Consider the following 21,304-nt stretch of genomic DNA (forward strand, 5'->3'; position numbering starts at 1 on the left):
ATAGGGCTGGCAAAAACCTATGTCGTCCCCACAGTTCCTTTGAAACAAAAAACACCTTTGCACAAAAGGGGTGGCAGGAAGCTGTTGCAGACCTGTCCAACGGTAAGAGTGGTAGAGTTGTGTTTTGGGTCTTCACCTCTTGCTCAGCAGCAACTGGGACTGTGCTGTGGAGTGGGAATAATTTTAATTTCTCCTGTTTTAGTTATTTTTTAATTTTATTTTAAGAAAACATTCTTTCAATTGAATCTGAAAGATTGTACACAGTAAGAACCCTCTGTGTTAATTTCAGGGCATTACCTGGACCAGAAGAGGCTGAAGCAAGGTTTATACCGTCACCCTTGGGACGACATCTCCTATGTTTTGCCGGAACATATGACCATGTGACAACAACAGGGGGCGAAATGAGTTGCCTTTATGGAAGGCCAGTATGGGCATGATTGTACTATATGCCCCGGCTGCCGATGTATAGGAAAACGAGGACTGGCTGGGCTGAAATTCTATACAAGGCAGATTTTTATAGCCCTAGAAGTGGATTCTATTAAAAAAAAAGATAAACCAAAACCCTTCGCTATTTCCTGCTGTATTTAATATATATAAGCAGTTGCACTGTCTTGCTTGTTCTGTGTTTTTATTTTTCTCCCCTCTGCTTTTCCGCAGTGTTTTCTGACCAAGTTTTAATGTTTTTATTTTGATCCATGACCTCATTAGACTTGAAGAACCAGGGAGTCATGACTCCTGAAGTACCAAACCCTTGAAGAACGTTGTCCTCACAAGCTGTATAATTTTGTGGTACATTTGTCCTTTTTTGTCTTCTGTGTGTTCATCTGCACAGTCTGATTGTATTTCTAGTCGGGGGGACTACTGCTGATTTAATAAGCCATTCCAAGTCGGGTGTAGTCATTTTAAAATGTAAACTGGTGATATAAGCTGTTCTTCAAAACTGTGAAATCTGCGAGTATTCCAGTTTCTGTATTTATGCAGCTAATGTTTTTACTTATCATAAAATAAAACCTAGATCTACGATTCTTGCAAAGACTGACCTGTCAGTCAACTTACAAGATACACCATCTCTTGGCCCTTAACTTATATTCACAACAGTATTCAGTGCTGTGTCTCTGTATCATATAACCTGTCTCAAATAAATAGTACAATAATAAGTTGTCTTGGTTTGATTTTGTAAAGGGAGGCGCAGAACCCCTTAAACCCAAATTTGAGCTACCTATGAAGAAAATACTTTTATGTGACAAAGCTGCATGCTTTCCCCAAAGTGGTAAAATTTGGCTCACATTCAAGCATATACAGTGGTACCTCGGGTTACATACGCTTCAGGTTACAGACTCCGCTAACCCAGAAATAGTGCTTCAGGTTAAGAACTTTGCTTCAGGATGAGAATAGAAATTGTGCTTTGGCGGCGCAGCAGCAGCAGGAGGCCCCATTAGCTAAAGTGGTGCTTCAGGTTAAGAACAGTTTCAGGTTAAGTACGGACCTCCAGAACGAATTAAGTACTTAACCCGAGATACCACTGTACAGTTATTTTAATTATCTGTTCTGGTGCTTTGCATTTTTATTTATTTTCATTTTATTAATTTTGCAAATTTCAACAAAAATGCCTTATTGAAGATCTTGAAGACATGGGACAGTTTTTCTCAAGTGTGAGAACATAACTTAATGAATAGCAGCCGTCCTATCCATTGTTAGAAGTGTTTGTTTGTTTATTTAAAGGAAAGACTGGGAATGTTGGCGTTGCTGTGGCCTCCACTGCAGGACCATTATTTCCAGAGAGCAATGAGCAAGTTCAGGTCTAATTAACTAAGCTTGGTGACTCCAGCTGACATTTTAAACATTGTAAACCATAACTCTCAGAGTGTTTGGATGCAGAGGAATAGTGGGAGGAGCCAGCTGAAGAAGCTTCAGGGCCAGAGGATTGGTGGTTGGAGGACGATGAGTGGTCAGAGGGAGAACACTCCTGCTGTGACAAGCTCCCCTCTGGTCTCCCAGAGCCAGGAGAGGCAGGAAGAGGGAGGAGCAAAGGTAGGCATGCAGGCGTAGTCTCCGGATTGCTGGGGGGGGGGAACTATGGAGAGGAGGAGACACAGGCGACTGTGGGGAGGCAGGGACCTTTTTCTCGGCAACTGCCTCATGGGAACAAGACCTGACAGATGAGTTGCTGTGCTCCTTAGACCTGGCACTCCTGTGTAGATCCTGTTTGCTAATAAAGAGGTAACTACAACTCAACTTGGTGCGATTGACTGCCCCTCCTGTCAAGAACATAATGCAGATTTGGCATCCAAAGAGAATAATCAACACTGCAACAGAATGTTGTAGTTTAGAATGGAGTCCCATTCACTGTTCCAGTCAACCTTCCTTCCTTCCAAGCCTCTTATTTCCATTGCCTCCATTAGTGAAGACAGGATTCCTTGCCCACTGAACATGCCCCGTATTCAAACACTCACTGGGCTGTTTTTTGAATCCCCTCAGTTTAGGATTTGTTTCCCCTAATTATTTTTTTATGCTACTATTTCTGCACACCTTGGTGTTCTTTTAAAGCCATTTTGGCCACCTAAGGATTCATTATTTCATAACGAATTTGCTGTCGATATAGTCGCAGCGCTAGTATAGAAGACTTTCCAAACCACTTTTATAAAAGTAGCGAAGCAAAAGTTTTACATTGCCTTTCCATCATAATAATTAGAGGAAAATTTGGTTCCTGGATGTAAAGCGGTATTCATTCTTGTGTTAATAACTATGCGGATGTTGACATTTTGAGACTGTACTTGAGATTTTGCAATCATTCTTGCTGCAGCCTGGGAAGCAATTAAAAGACAGCCCAGCCCCAAACATGCTCCGTTTACTTTTTATCTAGCACAGTCATATATTTTCCTGTTCCTACTTCTACACCCATTTTCCACCCTCCACTTTCTTCAGTTAAATATTCCATCCTCTGTTGAGTGTGTGTGTGTGTGTGTGTGTGTGTGTGTGTGAGAGAGAGAGAGAGAGAGAGAGAGAGAGAGAGAGAGAGAAACCCCCAGCCAGTACTTCATGCTTGGAGTGGGGGAATTGTTCACAGAAGACAGCAATTTACCACCCACCTCATCCCTTCTTCCTTTATAAACAATGGATGCTTATCATATAAGCTGCCATGTCTCTTCCTACTAATAACTACTTCTACCTGTTGCCTTGTGATGCTTTGCTTTTCCCTGTGAAGCTGGCATGAAACAATGTGTCCCCTGTGATGTCATTGATATGCTTTTTAAAAATTTTTATTTTAAATTTGTATTGGAATTTTATTTACAACATAACACAACCCCCCAATACACATTAAACGTGAACATAACATACAACAATACAAACAACCAAATAAAAGACTTCCTTTATCCTGTATCTGGCCTCCTTACTTACTTCTTATAAACTCTGTCCTTTATGAATAATTATTAAGATTTTTCTAATTACAACTTAAATATTCACAAAGTCACCTGCAGACATTAATCAAAACAAGTCCAGGTATGTATTTTAGGGCACTGTTTTGTGAAGTATTCTCTGCATTTCCCTCATGCTTTTTGAAACTCTTGTCTAGTGTGATCTATAATTGCCTCTGTTAATCTAGCCAGTTCAATATACGGTACTCTTAACAGTTTATCTTGCCATTCCTTTTTTGTTGGCACAGTTTCTTTATTCCAGTTTTTAGCAATTAGGATACTTGCTGCTTCTGTGGCATAGAGGAATATTTTATGATTTCCTCTTGCTATGCCTGTGTCCATTATCCCTAGTAGTGAAGGGCCTCAGAAATAGAAATTCTGAGGAAGGCCATAGAAAGGCGAGCAAGGCCATAGCAGGCAGACAAACAAAGAAGCCTTCAAAAGGAGAAACATGGAATGTTAGAGTCTGATTGGGTAAGAATGTAGAGTTTCACTCTCTGATTATTTGTATCATCTATAAAAAGTGGGCACACCCTCATTGGGGTGTGCAAATTGCGAACATATTGTGCCGCACCATTTGCTATGCATATGCAAATCAAATAAACCTGCTTGAAACCTGAATTGGCGTTTGCCTCCCTGTGTCCAGTCCGTGCTCCAGAATATCCGAGTCACATGCGGTCCAACAGTAGAAATGCGTTGTATTTTTCATAAAGTTACACTTAAACATTTTTTTAAACTCGTCATACAGTGGTACCTTGGGTTAAGTATTTAATTCGTTCCGGAGGTCTGTACTTAACCTGAAACTGTTCTTAACCTACACTACACTTGATCTTAGCTAATGGGGCCTCCTGCTGCTGCCACGCCGCTGGAGCACAATTTCTGTTCTCATCCTGAAGCAAAGTTCTTAAGCTGAAGCACTATTTCTGGGTTAGCAGAGTCTGTAACCTGAAGTGTATGTAACCCGAGGTACCACTGTACACTGTGTTGCAGAAGCTTTTGATTTTTTCACAGGTCCACCAAACGGACACGTTTGGTACATCGTTGATATGCTTTTAAATTGTTTTATTTCATCCCACCCACCCAAAGTCATGATGGATGTTGGGATAGCGCCGTGGGTAGAGCATGGAACTCTTAAATTTCGAGTTGTGGGTTCGAGCCCCACGTTGGGCAAAAGATTCCTGCAATTAAAGGGGTTGGACTAGATGCCCCTCATGCTCCCTTCCAACTCTACAAGCCTATGGTTCTATGAAAAAGCGCAGGCAGGACCTATTTTAATTAAATAATAGGAGAGTTCATTTGGTGAGCTGTGGAGTCCCTATAACTGCCTTGTTCTGTAATTATTCCTTTTCAGACTGGAATGAGGTGCTGGCTCACAGAAACTCAACGTCTGCTTGCACCTAAGTTGCTTTTCTGATCCCCTGTACATCAACTTGTTCTCTGAGAAACCAGCACTAAAAAGCAGTGGGGGAGATGATGAGAGGTGAACCAGTTGTGGACAGGGGGCAGATCTCTGATTTGTAATGTTGATCTGTGATGTTGTCTTTCACCAGTAAAGATCAAAGAGGACACAACAGTTCTTTCCTGCTAATGCCTGGTGCTAGTGTAGGGGTTTATGTCAGTATCATGTGGGTACTAGGTCCTTTGTTTACTTTTTTTATTGATATTGTCCCTCTTCCCCCCTCCCTCTATTTCCCCCCCAACCGAAATATGTCCGTGGCAAAAGTGTCTTACTAAACATTAACAAACTGTGATGAAGACCCCCTGGACTCTGGTTGGCTACTTTCGCTTTTGCATTTGCCGTGCAACAGCAATGTTTTAATATTTGTTAAGTATACTCAGAGTCCTGTAGTGATTTCATGCTCTTTATTGCAGCTTGTAAAACAGTGATGGAATTGTCCCCCAAACCTCAGGCTTTTATATACATTATTTAACACAATGAGTCCCGTCTGATTGGCTGGTTCTGCTTCCCTCCTGGAGCCTGATTGGTCTTTTCCTGCAAGCCAATCAGTTGTTGCATTCTAGGATCCTACTTGCCTATTGTTCTAGGATCCAAGTTTAGTACATAACAATTTGGAAACTAAAAAACAACAGCTCCCCCCCCCCGCTATGTGTTGCATGGAGAAAATCCATAGAGAAATTTTTTATCTCCCGCTTTCCTAACACTGAGCCTAGTGGGCATTGTGATAGGAATTTTGAAGTCTTAGATATATGTGAATGTTCATAAGTGTACCAACCAAGCACATACATAGATCAGCACAGGAAGACCGACCTGGAACCATTTTGATTCCTAAACTGACCAAATGTTTTCTCTGCAAGGTCAAAGTGGGAAACCTCCCCATTGTCTCTTGCCTCACAAATCCTGTCTTAAGGACACATTTAAGATATGAATACGGTGTGAGCCTGTGACATGGCCCGGGAACTAAGTATTTATCATTACAAAAGACTGGCCAGGCTCCCCAGGCAATCCAATCAAGTAACCTGCCAGACAGGAGATAAACAATGACAGGAGAAAAACAACATTCAATTTTCTGTTTAGACCGCCTTTTCTGTGATGCAGGTGTGATGTATCTGAGGGGTGGTCTTAGGTTGCACCCCTTCTGTGATGTATGTATGATGTTTCTGGGGGTGGTCTTGATCTACAGGGTGGCAATTTCAAAAATCTTTATAAGGCCTTGCACGCCATTTTTCTGGGTTCCTCCTCTCCTGCGGGTGAGGGGAGCACCCTGTTGCAACAGATCAATAAAGATCAGGCTTACTAGCTGCTTTGCTTCTCAATATTCTCTGGTTGGCCTCTGTTATTCTCTCCTACCAATAGGGAACCTATGTAAGGACTCTATATGAGCTCTTGGATACCCCATAAGGGAAAAGAGCAATTTTTATTTACAACAGCATCTAGTGATGATCATTGGATTCAGGACATATAAAAGAAAATGCTTCTTCAAGCAGTTCCTAGTCAAACTGTGGCAGTCATTCCCACAAGAGGCAGCAATTGCCACCAACCTGGACAGCTTTAAAAGGGTAGACAAATTCAAGGAGGAAGAGGGCTACCAATTGCTACTAGTCACGAGGACTATGCTCTGTCTCCACAGCTGGAGGCATCAGTACTTCCAAAAAAAGTTGCTGGAAACCTCAGGAAGGGAGAGTTGCAATGCTCTTCTGCTCAGGTTTGCTTGAGGGTTTTTTCCCCATAGGGGCAACTGGTTAGCCACTGTGAGATCAGGAGGCTAGACTAGAGGGGGCATTGGCCTGATCCAGCAGGACAACGCTTATGTTCTTGTGTTCAAATCGGAGTTGCCTCCCAGAGATTACAGAGTGGCAGATACTCATGTTAGAATATCTACAATTAGCAAAACTGATGGGATCATTTAGAGGAATATCGAAACAAAAAACAACTAGAGAATGGATAGGGACACGGGTGGCACTGTGAGTTAATCATAGAATCATAGAGTTGGAAGAGACCACAAGGGCCATCGAGTCCAACCCCCTGCCAAGCAGGAAACACCATCAGAGCACTCCTGACATATGGTTGTCAAGCCTCTGCTTAAAGACCTCCAAAGTAGGAGACACACTCCTTGGCAGCAAATTCCACTGTCGAACAGCTCTTACTGTCAGGAAGTTCTTCCTAATGTTTAGGTGGAATCTTCTTTCTTGTAGTTTGGATCCATTGTTCCGTGTCCGCTTCTCTGGAGCAGCAGAAAACAACCTTTCTCCCTCCTCTATGTGACATCCTTTTATATATTTGAACATGGCTATCATATCACCCCTTAACCTCCTCTTCTCCAGGCTAAACATGCCCAGCTCCCTTAGCCGTTCCTCATAAGGCATCGTTTCCAGGCCTTTGACCATTTTGGTTGCCCTCCTCTGGACACGTTCCAGTTAAACCACAGAGCCTAGGACTTGCCGATCAGAAGGTCGGCGGTTCAAATCCCCGTGATGGGGGGGGACGACGACACGCCAGGTGGCGCATTGGAAGATGGCCGACAATAACATCTCTCTGACCCATACGAGGTAATTAAGAGGCTGGTATGGGAAGTATGCAGTCTTCCTACCCCCCCAAGGAGATGGGGGGGGGCTGCCTTGCCAGCGGTGTCCACAATGCACCCCCGGATCCGAGAGTCAGGGGTGCCGGTCACTTGACACGAGCCCTTGATGAAGTCAGCTCTTCCTGACGCCGATTCCAATCAGCGCGTGCTGGTTAGCTTCAGCTCGGAATTATAATTGGAAATATATAATTGGAATGAAGCTGAAGCACTTACATCAAGCAAAGTTCAAGAGATAAGGCTGCTGATTAATGCATCTCTGTGTTTGGAGCGACGGGAGGAGACAAATAAATCAAGCGATGAACCACCATTATGAGACTGGTATGTGCGGAGCGAAAAAAAGAGGGGGGTGGAGGAAAAACTTTTATTTTCTTTGCCTCATGTGAGTATTTATAAACCTCCACCCCAAGAGAGACAAATCGTCGCCTTTTACTAATCGCAAGCAAGAATTTAAGAGCTGTGTGGAGTGAATTATTGATTGAAGAGAGGACTGGTAAATATGGAGTGCGGAAGGAAAATTCTATGATGCAGTTGTTAATGGCATCTTGCTAAGACAGGCTTGTCGAAGAAAGACGAGGGGAGGAGGACCAGGGTCATTGGAATGTAAATAATGGATTGAATGTGATAGCCTGGCAGAGCCCCTTTGTGATATATGTGGCAAGCTTGGGAAAATTAAATAGGATGGACCGAGGATAAATTTTTGAAGAAGGGGAGTAATGGCGGCTGTCCTTATGAGATATGACTTTTGGAGTGTGCAAAATCCACACGGATGTTGTTTGTTTCTAACCTGCTTGCGAAGATTATCAGAGATTGCAAAGAAAGGAAGACATGATAACAACAAGAAGATGAAGAAGTAATAAAGAGACTATCTGGACAGAGCTGGATAGAATCGTTTGATAAAAGCAGTAACAGAAGTGATGTTTTGATTCTCGTTCGGAGCTTGATGTAAGGGTACCCCCAACAAAATTTAAAAATCTGGCTGTATAATTTGGAAGTAATATGATTTGGAAATAATGTGATTGGATTGGCCTGTTAATAAAAATTATGTTTAAAAAAACAACAACAAATCCCCGTGATGGGGTGAGCTCCCATTGTTCGGTCCCAGCTTCTGCCAACCTAGTAGTTCGAAAGCACGCCAGTGTAAGTAGATAAATAGGTACCACTCCGGTGGGAAGGTAAACGGCATTTCCGTGCGCTGCTCTGGTTAGTCATGCTGGCCACATGACCCGGAAGCTGTACGCCGGCTCCCTCGGAAAATAAAGCAAGATGAGTGCCACAACCCCAGAGTCGGTCATGACTGGACCTAATGGTCAGGGGTCCCTTTACATTTACCTTTAGAGAATGGATAATATTTAAGAATTATGTAAAACTTTATTGTACAAATAACTCCATATTAGCAGAAATTGAGTGATATTTGTAAAGAAACAGATCAAAGGAATGTATACGAAGCAGAAAGAAATATACAATGTAAACCTGTGTAAAAAAGAATGTTATATCAAACAGTATAATAAGTAGGATGGGAAGGACTGTGCGGATGAGTACTTTTACTATGTAAATAGCTTTCTCTCTCTCTCTTTTTAAATTTGATTTCTTTGTTTCTTATTTTTGTTACTTCTTTTGTAACTTCTTTTTTCTTTATAAATTTTCTATTTTATATAATTTTCTTTTTTAACCTGTTAAGAGATAGTACATGTTTGTATAGACATGCAAATCTTTAAATCAATAAAGAACTGATAGTCAAAAAAACAAACACATCGGAGTTGCAATAATCATGGGATCCCCAAAGGTCATCCAGTCCAACCCGCTGCAATGCAAGGGACCAGAGTACCGGGATCTTTTTTCCTAGGGGGGGGGGAGCGCTGATTACAACCATTTGCCACGGTGGGAGCTGGAAGCCAGCAACAACTGGAGGACCACTGGTTACCCACCCTCTGCCCTTTCCTATGAGCAGCTTTCCACCGCGTGGGAAGAGACGGCGACAGGGCAGGACACAGAGAAACCCCGCCGTCACACGATGAGCTTATCCGTCTATCCCCGTTCGTAAGTCTATGTTTCGGAAACGACGCAGGGCGCGCGCGGAGGCCGTCAGCGGTCGGACGCCCGCTCCTTGTTTCTTCCGCCGCTCTGCCCTGCATCTCTATGGTCACGCGGGAGACGCCGCCTCAGAAGAGGAAGAGAACCAGCTAGAGCCGGGCTCAGGGAGAGGAGAGAGCGCTCAAGATGGCGGCGGCTGGAGGCGGAGGGGACTTGGATGGCGGCGGCGGCGGCCACGGCGGCGTCCCAGAGAGCGGCGCCCTCTCCCAGGAAGCGGAGGGCGGCCCGGACGCGGAGAGCGACTCGGAGGTGTTTTCGTGCGTGGCTCACTGCTCCGAGCTGGCCTGGCGGCAGAACGAGCAGCGGCAGTTGGGCCTCTTCTGTGACGTCACGTTGGCTTTCACCGGCGGCAGTAACGGCGGCGCGGAGCAGGAGGCGGCGGCGGAGGGGCGGAGGGAGAAGGGCGCCGGCCTCGGAGCCGCCTTCCCCAGCGCCGAACCGCCCGCTCGGGAGTTCCGCGCCCACCGCTCGGTCCTCGCGGCCGCCACCGAATACTTCGCCCCTCTCCTCTCGGGGGACTTCGCCGAGTCCCGGTCGGGCCGCGTGGAGCTGCGCAGATGGAGCTCCGAGGCCGGGCCGGACCCGGAGACGGTGGAGGCCGTCATCGGCTTCATGTACACGGGCCGCGTCCGCGTCAGCCCCGGCAACGTCCACGAGGTCCTGGAGCTGGCCGACAGGTGAGGCGGGTGGCCGGGGTTGGGGGGTCATGGGTTCAAGAGGAGCGCGGCTGCTTGGCGGGTTAGTGGCAGTGATCAGAAACAGCGGAAGCTTCGTTTAACGTCGAATGATACAGTTCTTTAAATATTATTATTATTTTACTATTTTGGGGGGTGGGGAAAATACATTCAGTGCACTGTTTATTTTTTTAAAAGAAAAGTTTGCGATTGCTGGCTCGTCAAGATGTATTGGGAGTATGCTGTGTCGCACATTAAGCACAAGAACTGTATATTTATCAGGGTTGTTTTTTTGTCATCTTAATTGCCCCACCCATAGTAAAAGGGACATGCTGACGTATATGATTGACATGCCCATACTTTGAAAAGTTTTGGACCATAGTGGAATGCCGAAATGATAAAAATTCCAACAGCATAGATAGACATGCAAATGCATTCCTCTTCTCCCAGACCGTTGGCCTTTAATTATCCGTAGCCTTTTAGAAGTGGGTGAGATGTATTTCCCCCCCCCCCCTCTTGGTTTTAAGGTATTAATTGGAAGGTTGTCTGTTTTGGGTTGCCCTGGTCAAGATAATGCAACTCAACAAATTCGATAGAATCATAGTAATATATTCCAGAGTTGTTTATTTTATCAATATTTATAGCATCTAATAAGAGGATAAGTTATAAGGATTTGATAGCACATTTTTGGTGCCACCTACTAGAAGAACAATAGTACAATGTTGGGAGAAATCTGGATAATGTGTCTTGGTATGGAAACATACGGTATATAGCAGAAAGCGTATGGTATATAGCAATATCAGAAAAAGTTTGTCCGCATACTCAAAAAAGGAAAAGCACAGCCTCAGGATGTTAGCACTGTGGGTTGGGACTTTATATGCAATGGACACTAGAGAATTTGAGGCATTATCAGAAGTGGCCAGAATAATAATAATAATAATAATTCTTTATTTATACCCCGCCCTCCCCAGCCAAGGCCGGGCTCAGAGCGGCTTACAAGCAATAATAAAAACAAGATGAGTGATTACAACTTAAAAACAAAAATAAAATACAACATTAAAATAATGGAACATTAAAATATTAAAATGGAGCCTCATTGCAGGAGAAGGAAAAGAAAAAAGAAAAAGGGGGCGGAGGGAATCAAATTGGCTCCAATCCAAAGGCCAGGCGGAACAACTCTGTCTTACAGGCCCTGCGGAAAGAGATCAGATCCTGCAGGGCCCTGGTCTCATGAGACAGAGCGTTCCACCAAGTTGGGGCCAGTGCTGAAAAGGCCCTGGCTCTGGTTGAAGCCAATCTAACTTCCTTAGGGCCTGGGACCACTAGGGTGTTGTTATTTATGGACCTTGAGGCTCTCCGTGGGGCATACCAGGCGAGGCGGTCCCGTAGGTACGAGGGTCCTAGGCCGTGAAGGGCTTTAAAGGTCAAAAGCAGCACCTTAAATCTGACCCTGTACTCCACCGGGAGCCAGTGCAGCTTGAAAAGCACTGGATGAATATGCTCCCATGGCAGAGACCCTGTGAGGAGCCTCGCTGCAGCATTCTGTACCCGCTGGAGTTTCTGGGACAGCTTCAAGGGCAGCCCCGCGTAGAGCGAGTTACAGTAGTCAAGCCTGGAGATGACTGTCGCATGGATCACTGTGGCCAGGTCGGGGCGGGAAAGGTAAGGGACCAACTGCTTGATGCGGCGAAGGTGGAAAAATGTCGCCTTGGCTGTTGCTGTGACTTGCGCCTCCATGGAAAGGGAGGCGTCAAGGATTACACCCAAACTCTTAACGGAAGGTAATGGCACTAATTGGGCCCCCGCAAGAGAAGGGAGTTGGTCCCTCATCCCCATGCTATCCCGACCTAGCCATAGGACCTCTGTCTTTGAAGGATTTAGTTTCAATCGGCTCCCACGAAACCATCCAGCCACAGCTTCCAAGCATCTGGTCAGTGTGTAAGGGGCCGAGTTGGTATGGCCATCCATCAGTAGATAGAGCTGAGTGTCATCAGCATATTGATGACAGCCCAGCCCAAAGCTCCGGATAATCTGAGCAAGGGGGCGCATAAAGATGTTAAAAAGCATTGGGGAGAGAATTGCGCCCTGCGGCACTCCACACACCAAGGAGTGGCGTGACGACATTTCCCTCCCTAGTGCCACCCTCTGTCCCCATCAGCTACGGACGCACTGGCGCACTGTCTCCATCAGCTACGGACAATTAATTAGAATACACTTGGAACTGTAATGCAAGATTTAGATAAGATATGTGTGAGGGATACTGTATCATTTGAATCACCTCCATGATAGTTTGTGGTTATAGATATATTTTGTATTTCATTTGTTGATGTTGAAGACCCCCCCCCCCCGCCTCCATGTACTGTCATTTCTGTCCTCATGCATGAAAACTCTCCCTTACCATGTTCTTTGGTAGGTAGAAAAATATTAACGCAGTGAGTGCTGAGCCAGTTGTACATACAGCTGAAGTAAAGACAACCCACCTAGGTCAGTGGGGTAAACTGCCAACCCCAACCTTCATATAAATACATGAAATTCTGTGATGTATGATGACTGACTGACATATTTTCCCAGTCATTTCCTTCCTACCTACCTACAAAGACAGTCTTTCTGATTGCCAGTGTGGTGTAGTGGTTAAGAGCGGTAGATTCGTAATCTGGGGAGCTGGTTCACGTCTCCGCTCCTCCACATGCAGCTGCTGGGTGACCTTGGGCCAGTCACACTTCTCTGAAGTCTCTCAGCCCCACTCACCTCACAGAGTGTTTGTTGTGGGGGAGGAAGGGAAAGGAGAATGTTAGCCGCTTTGAAACTCCTTCAGATAGTGATAAAGCGGGATATCAAATCCAATCTCTTCTTCATAAATTTATAACGGCCATGAATTTATTTTTAAGATATATGTTTGCATTAAATTTGGATTTTATTTTAAAATGGGTTACTTTTTATAGGTGAATGTTTTTGAAATTCACAAGATTTAAGGAGAAGATCTGTAAGAAGGATGGGTTTCTGAAGGGGGAGAAGCTGCCCAAATGTTAATGCTGTCCGTTAATTGTGACTTTCCATATCATGGAAGTTAGTTCTCGAAAAGGACCAACAGTTCAGTAGTGGAGCATATGATTGTAATACATATAAGGTCTAAGGTTTAGTCCCTAGTGCATCTTTACAAAGCATATTGGAAAGCGGGACTGGAGGAAAAAAATCCGTACTTGAGTCCTTGGGAACCATTTCTAGTTGGAAAAGAGTAGACAATACTGGACTAGGTGGACCATTGGGCTGACTGGGTATAATGGTAATATACTTGTATATAGACTGAGTGGAACAATGAATTTTGCACAAGATGGGTGAGATGAAACCATGCAGGTGACTGTTGAGTTCTTATTAAATGTTTCTGCCCCACCTGTATAAATCATGTCCCATCTGTGTCATGGTTTTATGTGACTTTCTATTTTGTGGAGCTGAACAGTTAAAGCATCTTTAATGTAGCTACATGAAGGTGTAGAAAGGGTAATGTCGCCTGCCCCTATTAGGTGTTTGTAAAGTGGAAAGCAGGGTACAAGTTGTTAGTTATATAGTATGACGTTTCTTCACTCCTCTCTTTGAGCTATTTAAAATATATGTCTATTTCTTTTGCAGGTTTTTATTGTTGCGTTTAAAGGAGTTCTGTGGGGAATTCCTGAAAAAGAAACTGAACCTCTCCAACTCTGTAGCCATCCATAGCTTGGCTCATATGTATTCGCTGAATCAACTGGCACTGAAAGCTGCTGACATGATCAGGAGGAACTTCTACAAAGTCATCCAAGATGAGGAGTTTTTCACTTTGCCATTTCACCTCATCAGAGACTGGCTTTCAGATTCAGAAATCACAGTGGACTCAGAAGAAGTTCTCTTTGAGATGGTTTTAAAGTGGGTTCAAAGAAACCCTGATGAAAGAGAAAAGTACTTTGGGGAACTCTTTAAACTTCTCCGTCTTTCTCAGATGAAGCCCACTTACTTGACCCGACATGTCAAATCTGAAAGGCTTGTATCCAGAGATGAAGCTTGCCTCAATCTTGTGTCAGAAGCAGTAGAAAGCCATGCTCTCAGGGCTGAGAATTTGCAGTTAGGCACCCTCCAACAAGTCACTTCTGCAACATGCCTGCCTCGCTTTGGGCAAAACATGGATGTTATCATGGTTATTGGTGGTGTGTCTGAGGGAGGCGACTACTTGAGTGAGTGTGTGGGGTATTTTATTGACGAAGATAGATGGGTGAATTTACCTCACATACACAATCATCTCGATGGACATGCTGTTGTAGTGACAGAATCCTATGTTTATGTAGCAGGATCCATGGAGCCTGGCTTTGCCAAAACTGTAGAAAGATACAACCCAAATCGAAATGTCTGGGAGCAGGTTTCCAATCTGATAACCAGGAAGCATTCTTTTGGCCTTGCCGAGGTAAAAGGGAGCCTGTACAGCATTGGTGGGCATGGGAATTTTATCCCTGGTTTCAAAGATGTAGCTGTCTACCACCCTGATCAAGACAAGTGGCAAAATTTGGAGTCTGCACCAAAGATACTTCGGGATGTCAAAGTAGTCACTGTAGATGACAGGTTTGTGTATATGGCTGCCCGAACCCCGGTTGACGGGGATAGTGAGGAAGGCTTAAGAGCTGTCATCATCCGATATGATGTAGATGCAAGACAGTGGCAGGATTCTGAGTCTCTGCCACTCCTGGACAACTATTGTTGTTTTCAGATGGCTGTGGCCAACACAAACTTTTACCACACAGCCTCATGTTGTCCTAGGAGCTACCCACAGGATCATGAGGAAGTCAAGAGAAAGATCTCTAGCCAGGTGTCCGATGACATTCTGGAAAGTTTACCACCAGAGGTTCTTAGTATTGAAGGGGCAGCCGTCTGCTATTACAAAGATGATGTGTTCATCATAGGTGGATGGAAGAACAGTGATGACACAGACAAACAATACAGGAAAGAGGCTTACCGCTACTGTGCTGAGAGGAAGCGCTGGCTGTTGCTCCCTCCCATGCCCCAGCCTCGCTGTCGTGCAACAGCCTGTCATGTGAGAATCCCCTTCCGGTCATTGCATGGTACCCAGCGATATCCAATGCCGCAAAACCTAATGTGGCAGAAGGACAGGATCCGGCAGATGCAGGAGATACACCGTCATTCCTTAAGCTTGCGGAGGATGCCACGGTCACAGATAGAGTGCTAACTTGAATAAATGGAGTTTGAAAAATGCCTTTCTGTCTTGCCATGCTCAGCATGGTCCTCCAACTGTAACCTAAGCAGTTATGTTTAGGCACTGAGGATTATTGAAGGGGATCTAGTTTTCTGGGCTTTAAATAGGTTGGCAGGATTGTGAGCATCACATGTGAACTTGGATGTATTTTAGCCATAATATGGAGGTAGGCATAGTTTTCAAGCTCTTCAATCCTTTAGTTTCCCCCACAGATGGGATGCAGATATAGAGCCCAGCAAAATAATTGTTCTGGAAATCTGTAGATGTGTTCACAGATGTCCAGTGTCACAGCACAGCCCCTCCCCTCCCTTTCCTTGGAGTTTATTCCATTTAGGTGTGGGTGAAGGAGAATTTCCCAGTGTATTGGGGCCTCTCACTCCTCTTAAAGCATTTATACAGGCTGTGTGAAGTATTTTTTTACTTACTTTAAAATACTGATAAATCTCATACCATTTCAAAATTTGCATTTTAACCTGTTAGTTTTATTTGCTTTCGCAAAATTATTTCTTTTTTAAAAAAAACAACTGCAATTGCTATGAATGCGCTTGCTTTTCTTAAACTTGGAGCCATGTGCAATAGTTTAATAACAAACCAACCCCTATATATTATAAGTAAAGCACAATCTTTCACAGAACTTCAAAACGTTCCTATGCTTATAAATATTTTATAGTTATATTTATCTAGAAGCATTTGCGTTTACAAAGAGATTGTGGTGAAAACCGGATATTCTAATAGTTGAATTATTTTCAGTCCTATATTAAAAGATTTCAGAGTCCTTACTTTTGAGGGTTTCACTGTAATTTTTGGTGATGCCCTTTTCTACTTTGGAGTAGCCCCATTGATTTCAATAAAATTAATATGTATATGGTTCAGGATTGTGGCCTTAAAGGACTGAGTGAAAAGACCAAAAAGATAAGCACTACAAGTTCAAATTCATAATCTGAAGGAATTGGGGGTTCATTAATGCAGGGAGAAAGCTCAATGAACTCTGTGTGTTCAGGTAAGTCTGATTAGGAAAAAAACACTCAACCTGCCTTTGACAATCAAATATATTTGCCTTTATGATGCTCCATTCCTTGTTCTGACTGTGTTGAGTACTTGAGACTGGTTGGAGTGGAACAGTTGCCTCAGTTATAATTTTGATAGTAAGGGTCCAAGTCTCACCAATGTCTTAATGGTGTTTTGGCAGAAAATAAAACAGAGAAAAATTATTTGAGTCTGGTGGAAGTTCTGTGCTGCTTTCGTCCCTCAAAAAAGCAAGGTGTTTGCTTTCTCGAGAATTTTGTTAATTTTATTGGAGATGTAACTTCTTGGTCCAACTTATTGGGCACACTTAAGCTTTAGACCATTACAGAATTATTTCTCAGGCAGGCAAACTGCACAGTAAATAATTAATGAAACTCTGTAATATCGTAAGTTGGTCCAACAAAATATTTCATTTTACCTTTGTGAATTTTGTCCTTTTGGGATCGATGTGACCACTTTCTACTGATACCTTACCAAGTTATCCAAGGCAGGTTTCTCATTGATTTCCTCTGGCCTCATCACTTCCCTCCCCCCTACCCTCTCCTGACACCCAAACTTACAGTGGCAGTATTTATCCTGCCCCTACTATTATCTTCAGTAAATTACTTCTGGCATCATTGTTGACATAAGGCAGTTGTGCCCCCTCCACTCCACTGTCAATGTGTACAGAAGCTTAAGGTGTGATGGTAAAGTTAAAGGGAAGTACTCAGGTGAGATCAAGACCTGAGTCATGCAGTCACTGGGCTCTTGTGTAAGTGGAATACTTGGAATAAAATTGGTCACTATTTCCAAGTTTCTATAAAGGAACTCAAATATTATTTCCCCTGGTTTCTGCCCTTCTTTGTCTTTTGGTGGTTTCCCCTCTGTTAACTTGTCCAGGTTTATATGATGCTTAATTCAGGATAATTGAGATGGGACAAGGAGAAATCAGTATGTGAGAAATCTGCATTGATCAAGATTGTTATGAAAGTTGATTACAGTATTGTTAAACAGCAGGGACTTAAATACTGTCAATTCTTGTTTTCCAATTTAGCAAGAAGCATAACTCATGTCTGATACAGTGGGGTAAGTCTTTAAACTGCATGGGTGTGCACAGGTTTTCTTGACTTGCATTTGACCCTTAATAATTGCCTTTTACAATATATTTTTTGGATTAGAAATCTGTGTTCATTAAATAACTGTCTTGTTATCAAGTTCAGACTAACACAGCCTTGTCAAACAAAGGAAGTCACAAACATTTAAGAGTTAAGTAATGCCCACTTGCTTGCTTTAAGATATATTGTATGGACCAGCCAATTATTTATGGAGAAGATAGATACTTCAAAAAGCTTGTTGAAAATTCAGGGCTCAAACAGCCCTGCTCAGTCCATTGGTAGAGGTACTGATTAAGAGAAATACACAGAATCATTGCCTAGCATCAAATTTTGGATGCATCTATATAGAAAACAAACTTTAAAAATGGGAATTTTTACAAGGTCTGAATGTTGTATGTTAGAAATTTCTCACAGCACCAGGATTGAATGGGAAAAGCAATGAGACTTTAAGCAGTTTAAGCTTGTAGTGTAGACAGGCCCTATGTGTGTCTGTTAAATGAAACACTAGCTGAAATGCAACACAAGTTTTGAGATTTCATGACAGATTATCTGGCCTGCGGTGCAGAATGGTTGGTAGTCACCACAAAAGAGTATAATCATATTGACTGTGTACTGTATCTGTGCAGTTGTTCAGTCTGGCTGGTAAGCTTTGCTTTTTAAATTAAATCCTATGTCACTTTGGATGTTGCTTGTGAATGCCAGTCACTTAGTATACAAGTGTCTACATGTCTTGCTTTGAGATTTCTGTTTGCATGGAGAGTTAAGAGCACACTAGAGAACAGTCCCATTGTTCCACATGTAGTGTTAAATGTTGGGACTTCTTAATGTATACTCTGGATGTTAGGCTACTAACTTGCTCCGTTGTTCTGAGTGCCTCTTAGCCCCCCTGAATAGCACAGCCCCTTGTGCTGCATGCAAAAGTCCTATCTACTTAGTCATGTCATTCCTTGATGAAACACAGCAGTTGATAATTATTGTTGCCTGGCAAAGGGAAATCCTGTTGGACCATCCAGATTACTCCCAGTTGGTGAAGACTGATAGCTGTAGGCTACATTTCTAAACATCACTGAGAGTCCCAAATCATTGGACGTGTACTTCGCTGGCTACGATAGGGCTACTCACCATAGATAGGTCCTTTTGTTCTCAGCAAATTAAAAGAACTCAAGAAATTTCAGTTGAGTTACAGAACAGGCAAACATGCCAGCTGTCAGACTTGGGAAAACAATCTCCCTTAAGCTGTACTGATTCTCTGCTATGGCTGAATGCATGTTTCACACACTGCCTTCTTCTTGTGATGCTAGTGGACACAGCTAGATCTTTCTGTGATGCCTGAGCTGACATTATTACTGAAGTAATACTGTCTGTAGGTTACATAGTCTTTCCATTAGTAGATTTAAACATCTGTCTTGTTTCTGTGTATTTCCGTGAGGCTTACCCTTACAGAGTGAGAGTTAACAGTCATGTCAATGCAATGTTATTTCTGTAATCTCTGCAACATTGCCACTAATGACTCCTTTGTGCTTGCTGCAGCCTCTAACCACAGGAGGGCAGAATTCACATATAAAAATTAAGATACCAGTATTTGCAGTGTGACCAGTGGCCCATTTTTAGGAGGCCACATAGAAGTGCTACTAGTATGAGCGCCTATCATTTAATAATAGTAATAGTAGTATTCCAGGGAGACATCTGCTCACAGAAGCCAAGCTGAATTGGTGGTATGCACATCAGTCTGTTCCACCTCCCTATTTCTGGGACACTTGCCACAAAGCTATCCTAGTTGGAAGCCATTTTTCTCCTTGCTTCCCCTGAGCCCAGTTAAGGTGGCGTTGAATGTAAGTCTAAAAGTTAGTTGGTAGTCCCAATAATTTCTCATGGATCAGTGAACCTCAAAAACAACACATGGTTTTTTTCTTTCTTCCTCATTCCAGCCCCAATTTGCCTTGTGTCTGCTGCTTAATAAACTGGGTAACATAAGCTTCATATAATGAAATGCAGACATCCATCCCTTTGGGTAGAGTCCTTTTGAAGCTATGTCCCTAAAGTCTATTTTTTAAACCTGCAAATCAATATATGTTGTACTACGGTTCTGTAACACTAAACTTGATCTCAATAAACATTTTATTTCTCTATTTCTGTTCTGACTGCTTCATGTTATTGCTCATAATTGTTTATGGATGTGTTCCAGAACAGTATTCCCCAACAGTCTGGGGAATTTAGATCCCATTTGTCTCCTGCTTTCAAATTCAGCTTGTGGTTGGGGCATTCTTCAGCCATGAAGGAAAGTCTTCAGTCCCCATTTTTTTATCCCAGTTATGGTCACTTGGACAAGAAGAATGAATTAAAATGGACTGCATCAAAGATAGTGACTGGGAATGTTCAGTATTCATCATTTTGTCAGTCTTGTAGCTGTAGAAAATTGACAAAAGCTTAGCCTACCTGTCCAAGCTGTCTTATGGTAGCAAATTACTGTGGGTTGGACAGCAATTAAATTAGTTGCACTTTGGTTTCATTGAAATCAATGTGAAGTTAGTCATAATGAACTTAAGTTTTCATGATAACTCAGTTGGTTAGAGCGAGGTGCTGCTAACACCAAGATGGCAGGTTTGATCCCTGTATGGGACAGCTGCATATTCCTGCATTGCAGGGGGTTTGACTAGATGATCCTTGGGGTCTCTTCCAACTCTGTAATTCTGTGTTTCTATTGATCATAACGAGGCCTATGGAAAATTAGTCTAGCTCCAAGCTATTGGGGTGCAATAAATCCAGTATTGGCAAGCATATAGGCATTTAGAATGTTTCTATAAAAAGCGCAAAAGTCTGAAATTCTCTTCTGAGAGTACCCATAAGAACAAAAAGCACTGGTTTTAGCAGATTTGGTGTACGTACTCCAACTAACATGTTTATATTGACAGCTGGGTTTGAGGGACGCAGGTGGCGCTGTGGGTTAAACCACAGAGCCTAGGACTTGCCGATCAGAAGGTCGGCGGTTCAAATCCCCGCGACAGGGTGAGTTCCCATTGCTTGTTCCCCGCTCCTGCCAACCTAGCGGTTCGAAAGCACGTCAAAGTGCAAGTAGATAAATAGGTACCACTCCGGTGGGAAGGTAAACGGCATTTCTGTGCACTGCTCTGGTTCGCCAGAAGCGGCTTAGTCATGCTGGCCACATGACCCGGAAGCTGTACGCCGGCTCCCTCTGCCAATAAAGCGAGATGAGCGCCGCAACCCCAGAGTCGGTCACGACTGGACCCACGACTGGTCAGGGGTCCCTTTACCTTACTCCAAACAAACATGTTTATATTGACAGCTGGGTTCCACTCTGGGTGGCTTCCAACAAAATATTAAAATACAATAGCGTGTTAAACATTAAAAGCTGGCCTAAACAGGGCTACCTTCAGATGTCTTGGCCTAGAATTACTTGGTTTTCATAATGAAAGGCAGTGAATTGAGTCAAGCCCCCTGGCCCATCTTGCTCGGTGACCTGCTTGAGACATCCTCCAAGAGACTCGGGCAGGAGTCTGAGATTCCACTGAGCTATGGCCCTTTCACCTTCCCCCATAGACGTCCACGTGGAGAATCTGGAGCAGGACCTGCACTTGGAACAAGCAAAGGTGGTTATGCAGAGGGAGGAAGTGTCACGTGGCGGGGCCAGCTTGCCTGCTCTTCTGCGACACCTACAGCCTCCAGGGCGAACTACACACTGTTTTGGACTAAGTACACTTCGAACACC

General features: G+C 43.5%; 2 protein-coding genes across 3 annotated transcripts in view; both read left to right on the plus strand.

Moving 5' to 3' along the window:
* The window catches only part of ACLY (ATP citrate lyase), a 58,895-nt gene extending 57,738 nt beyond the window's left edge, over window positions 1-1,157 (plus strand). For both annotated transcript variants that reach the window (XM_081166146.1, XM_081166147.1), the window contains one exon: window positions 290-1,157. In XM_081166146.1, coding sequence (XP_081022272.1) covers window positions 290-384 — 95 coding nt within the window. In that variant the 3' untranslated portion in view covers window positions 385-1,157. The remainder of the gene's footprint in view (window positions 1-289) is intronic.
* Window positions 1,158-9,574: 8,417 nt separating this feature from the next.
* On the plus strand, window positions 9,575-19,706 carry KLHL11 (kelch like family member 11). Its single transcript, XM_081166356.1, has 2 exons — window positions 9,575-10,227; window positions 13,852-19,706. The coding sequence occupies exons 1-2, from the start codon at window positions 9,677-9,679 to the stop codon at window positions 15,428-15,430; spliced, it is 2,130 nt and encodes a 709-aa protein (XP_081022482.1). The 5' UTR covers window positions 9,575-9,676; the 3' UTR covers window positions 15,431-19,706.
* Window positions 19,707-21,304: the final 1,598 nt, after the last annotated feature.

The sequence above is a fragment of the Podarcis bocagei genome, assembly GCF_964188305.1.
Source record: "Podarcis bocagei genome assembly, chromosome: 13".
Taxonomy (NCBI): domain Eukaryota; kingdom Metazoa; phylum Chordata; class Lepidosauria; order Squamata; family Lacertidae; genus Podarcis; species Podarcis bocagei.

Coding starts and splice junctions, on each gene's coding strand:
- KLHL11 (XM_081166356.1), top strand. CDS start 9,677: ATGGCGGCGGCTGGAGGCGGAGGGGACTTGGATGGCGGCGGCGGCGGC. Junction 10,228..13,851: donor GTCCTGGAGCTGGCCGACAG/GTGAGGCGGGTG, acceptor TTTCTTTTGCAG/GTTTTTATTGTTGCGTTTAA.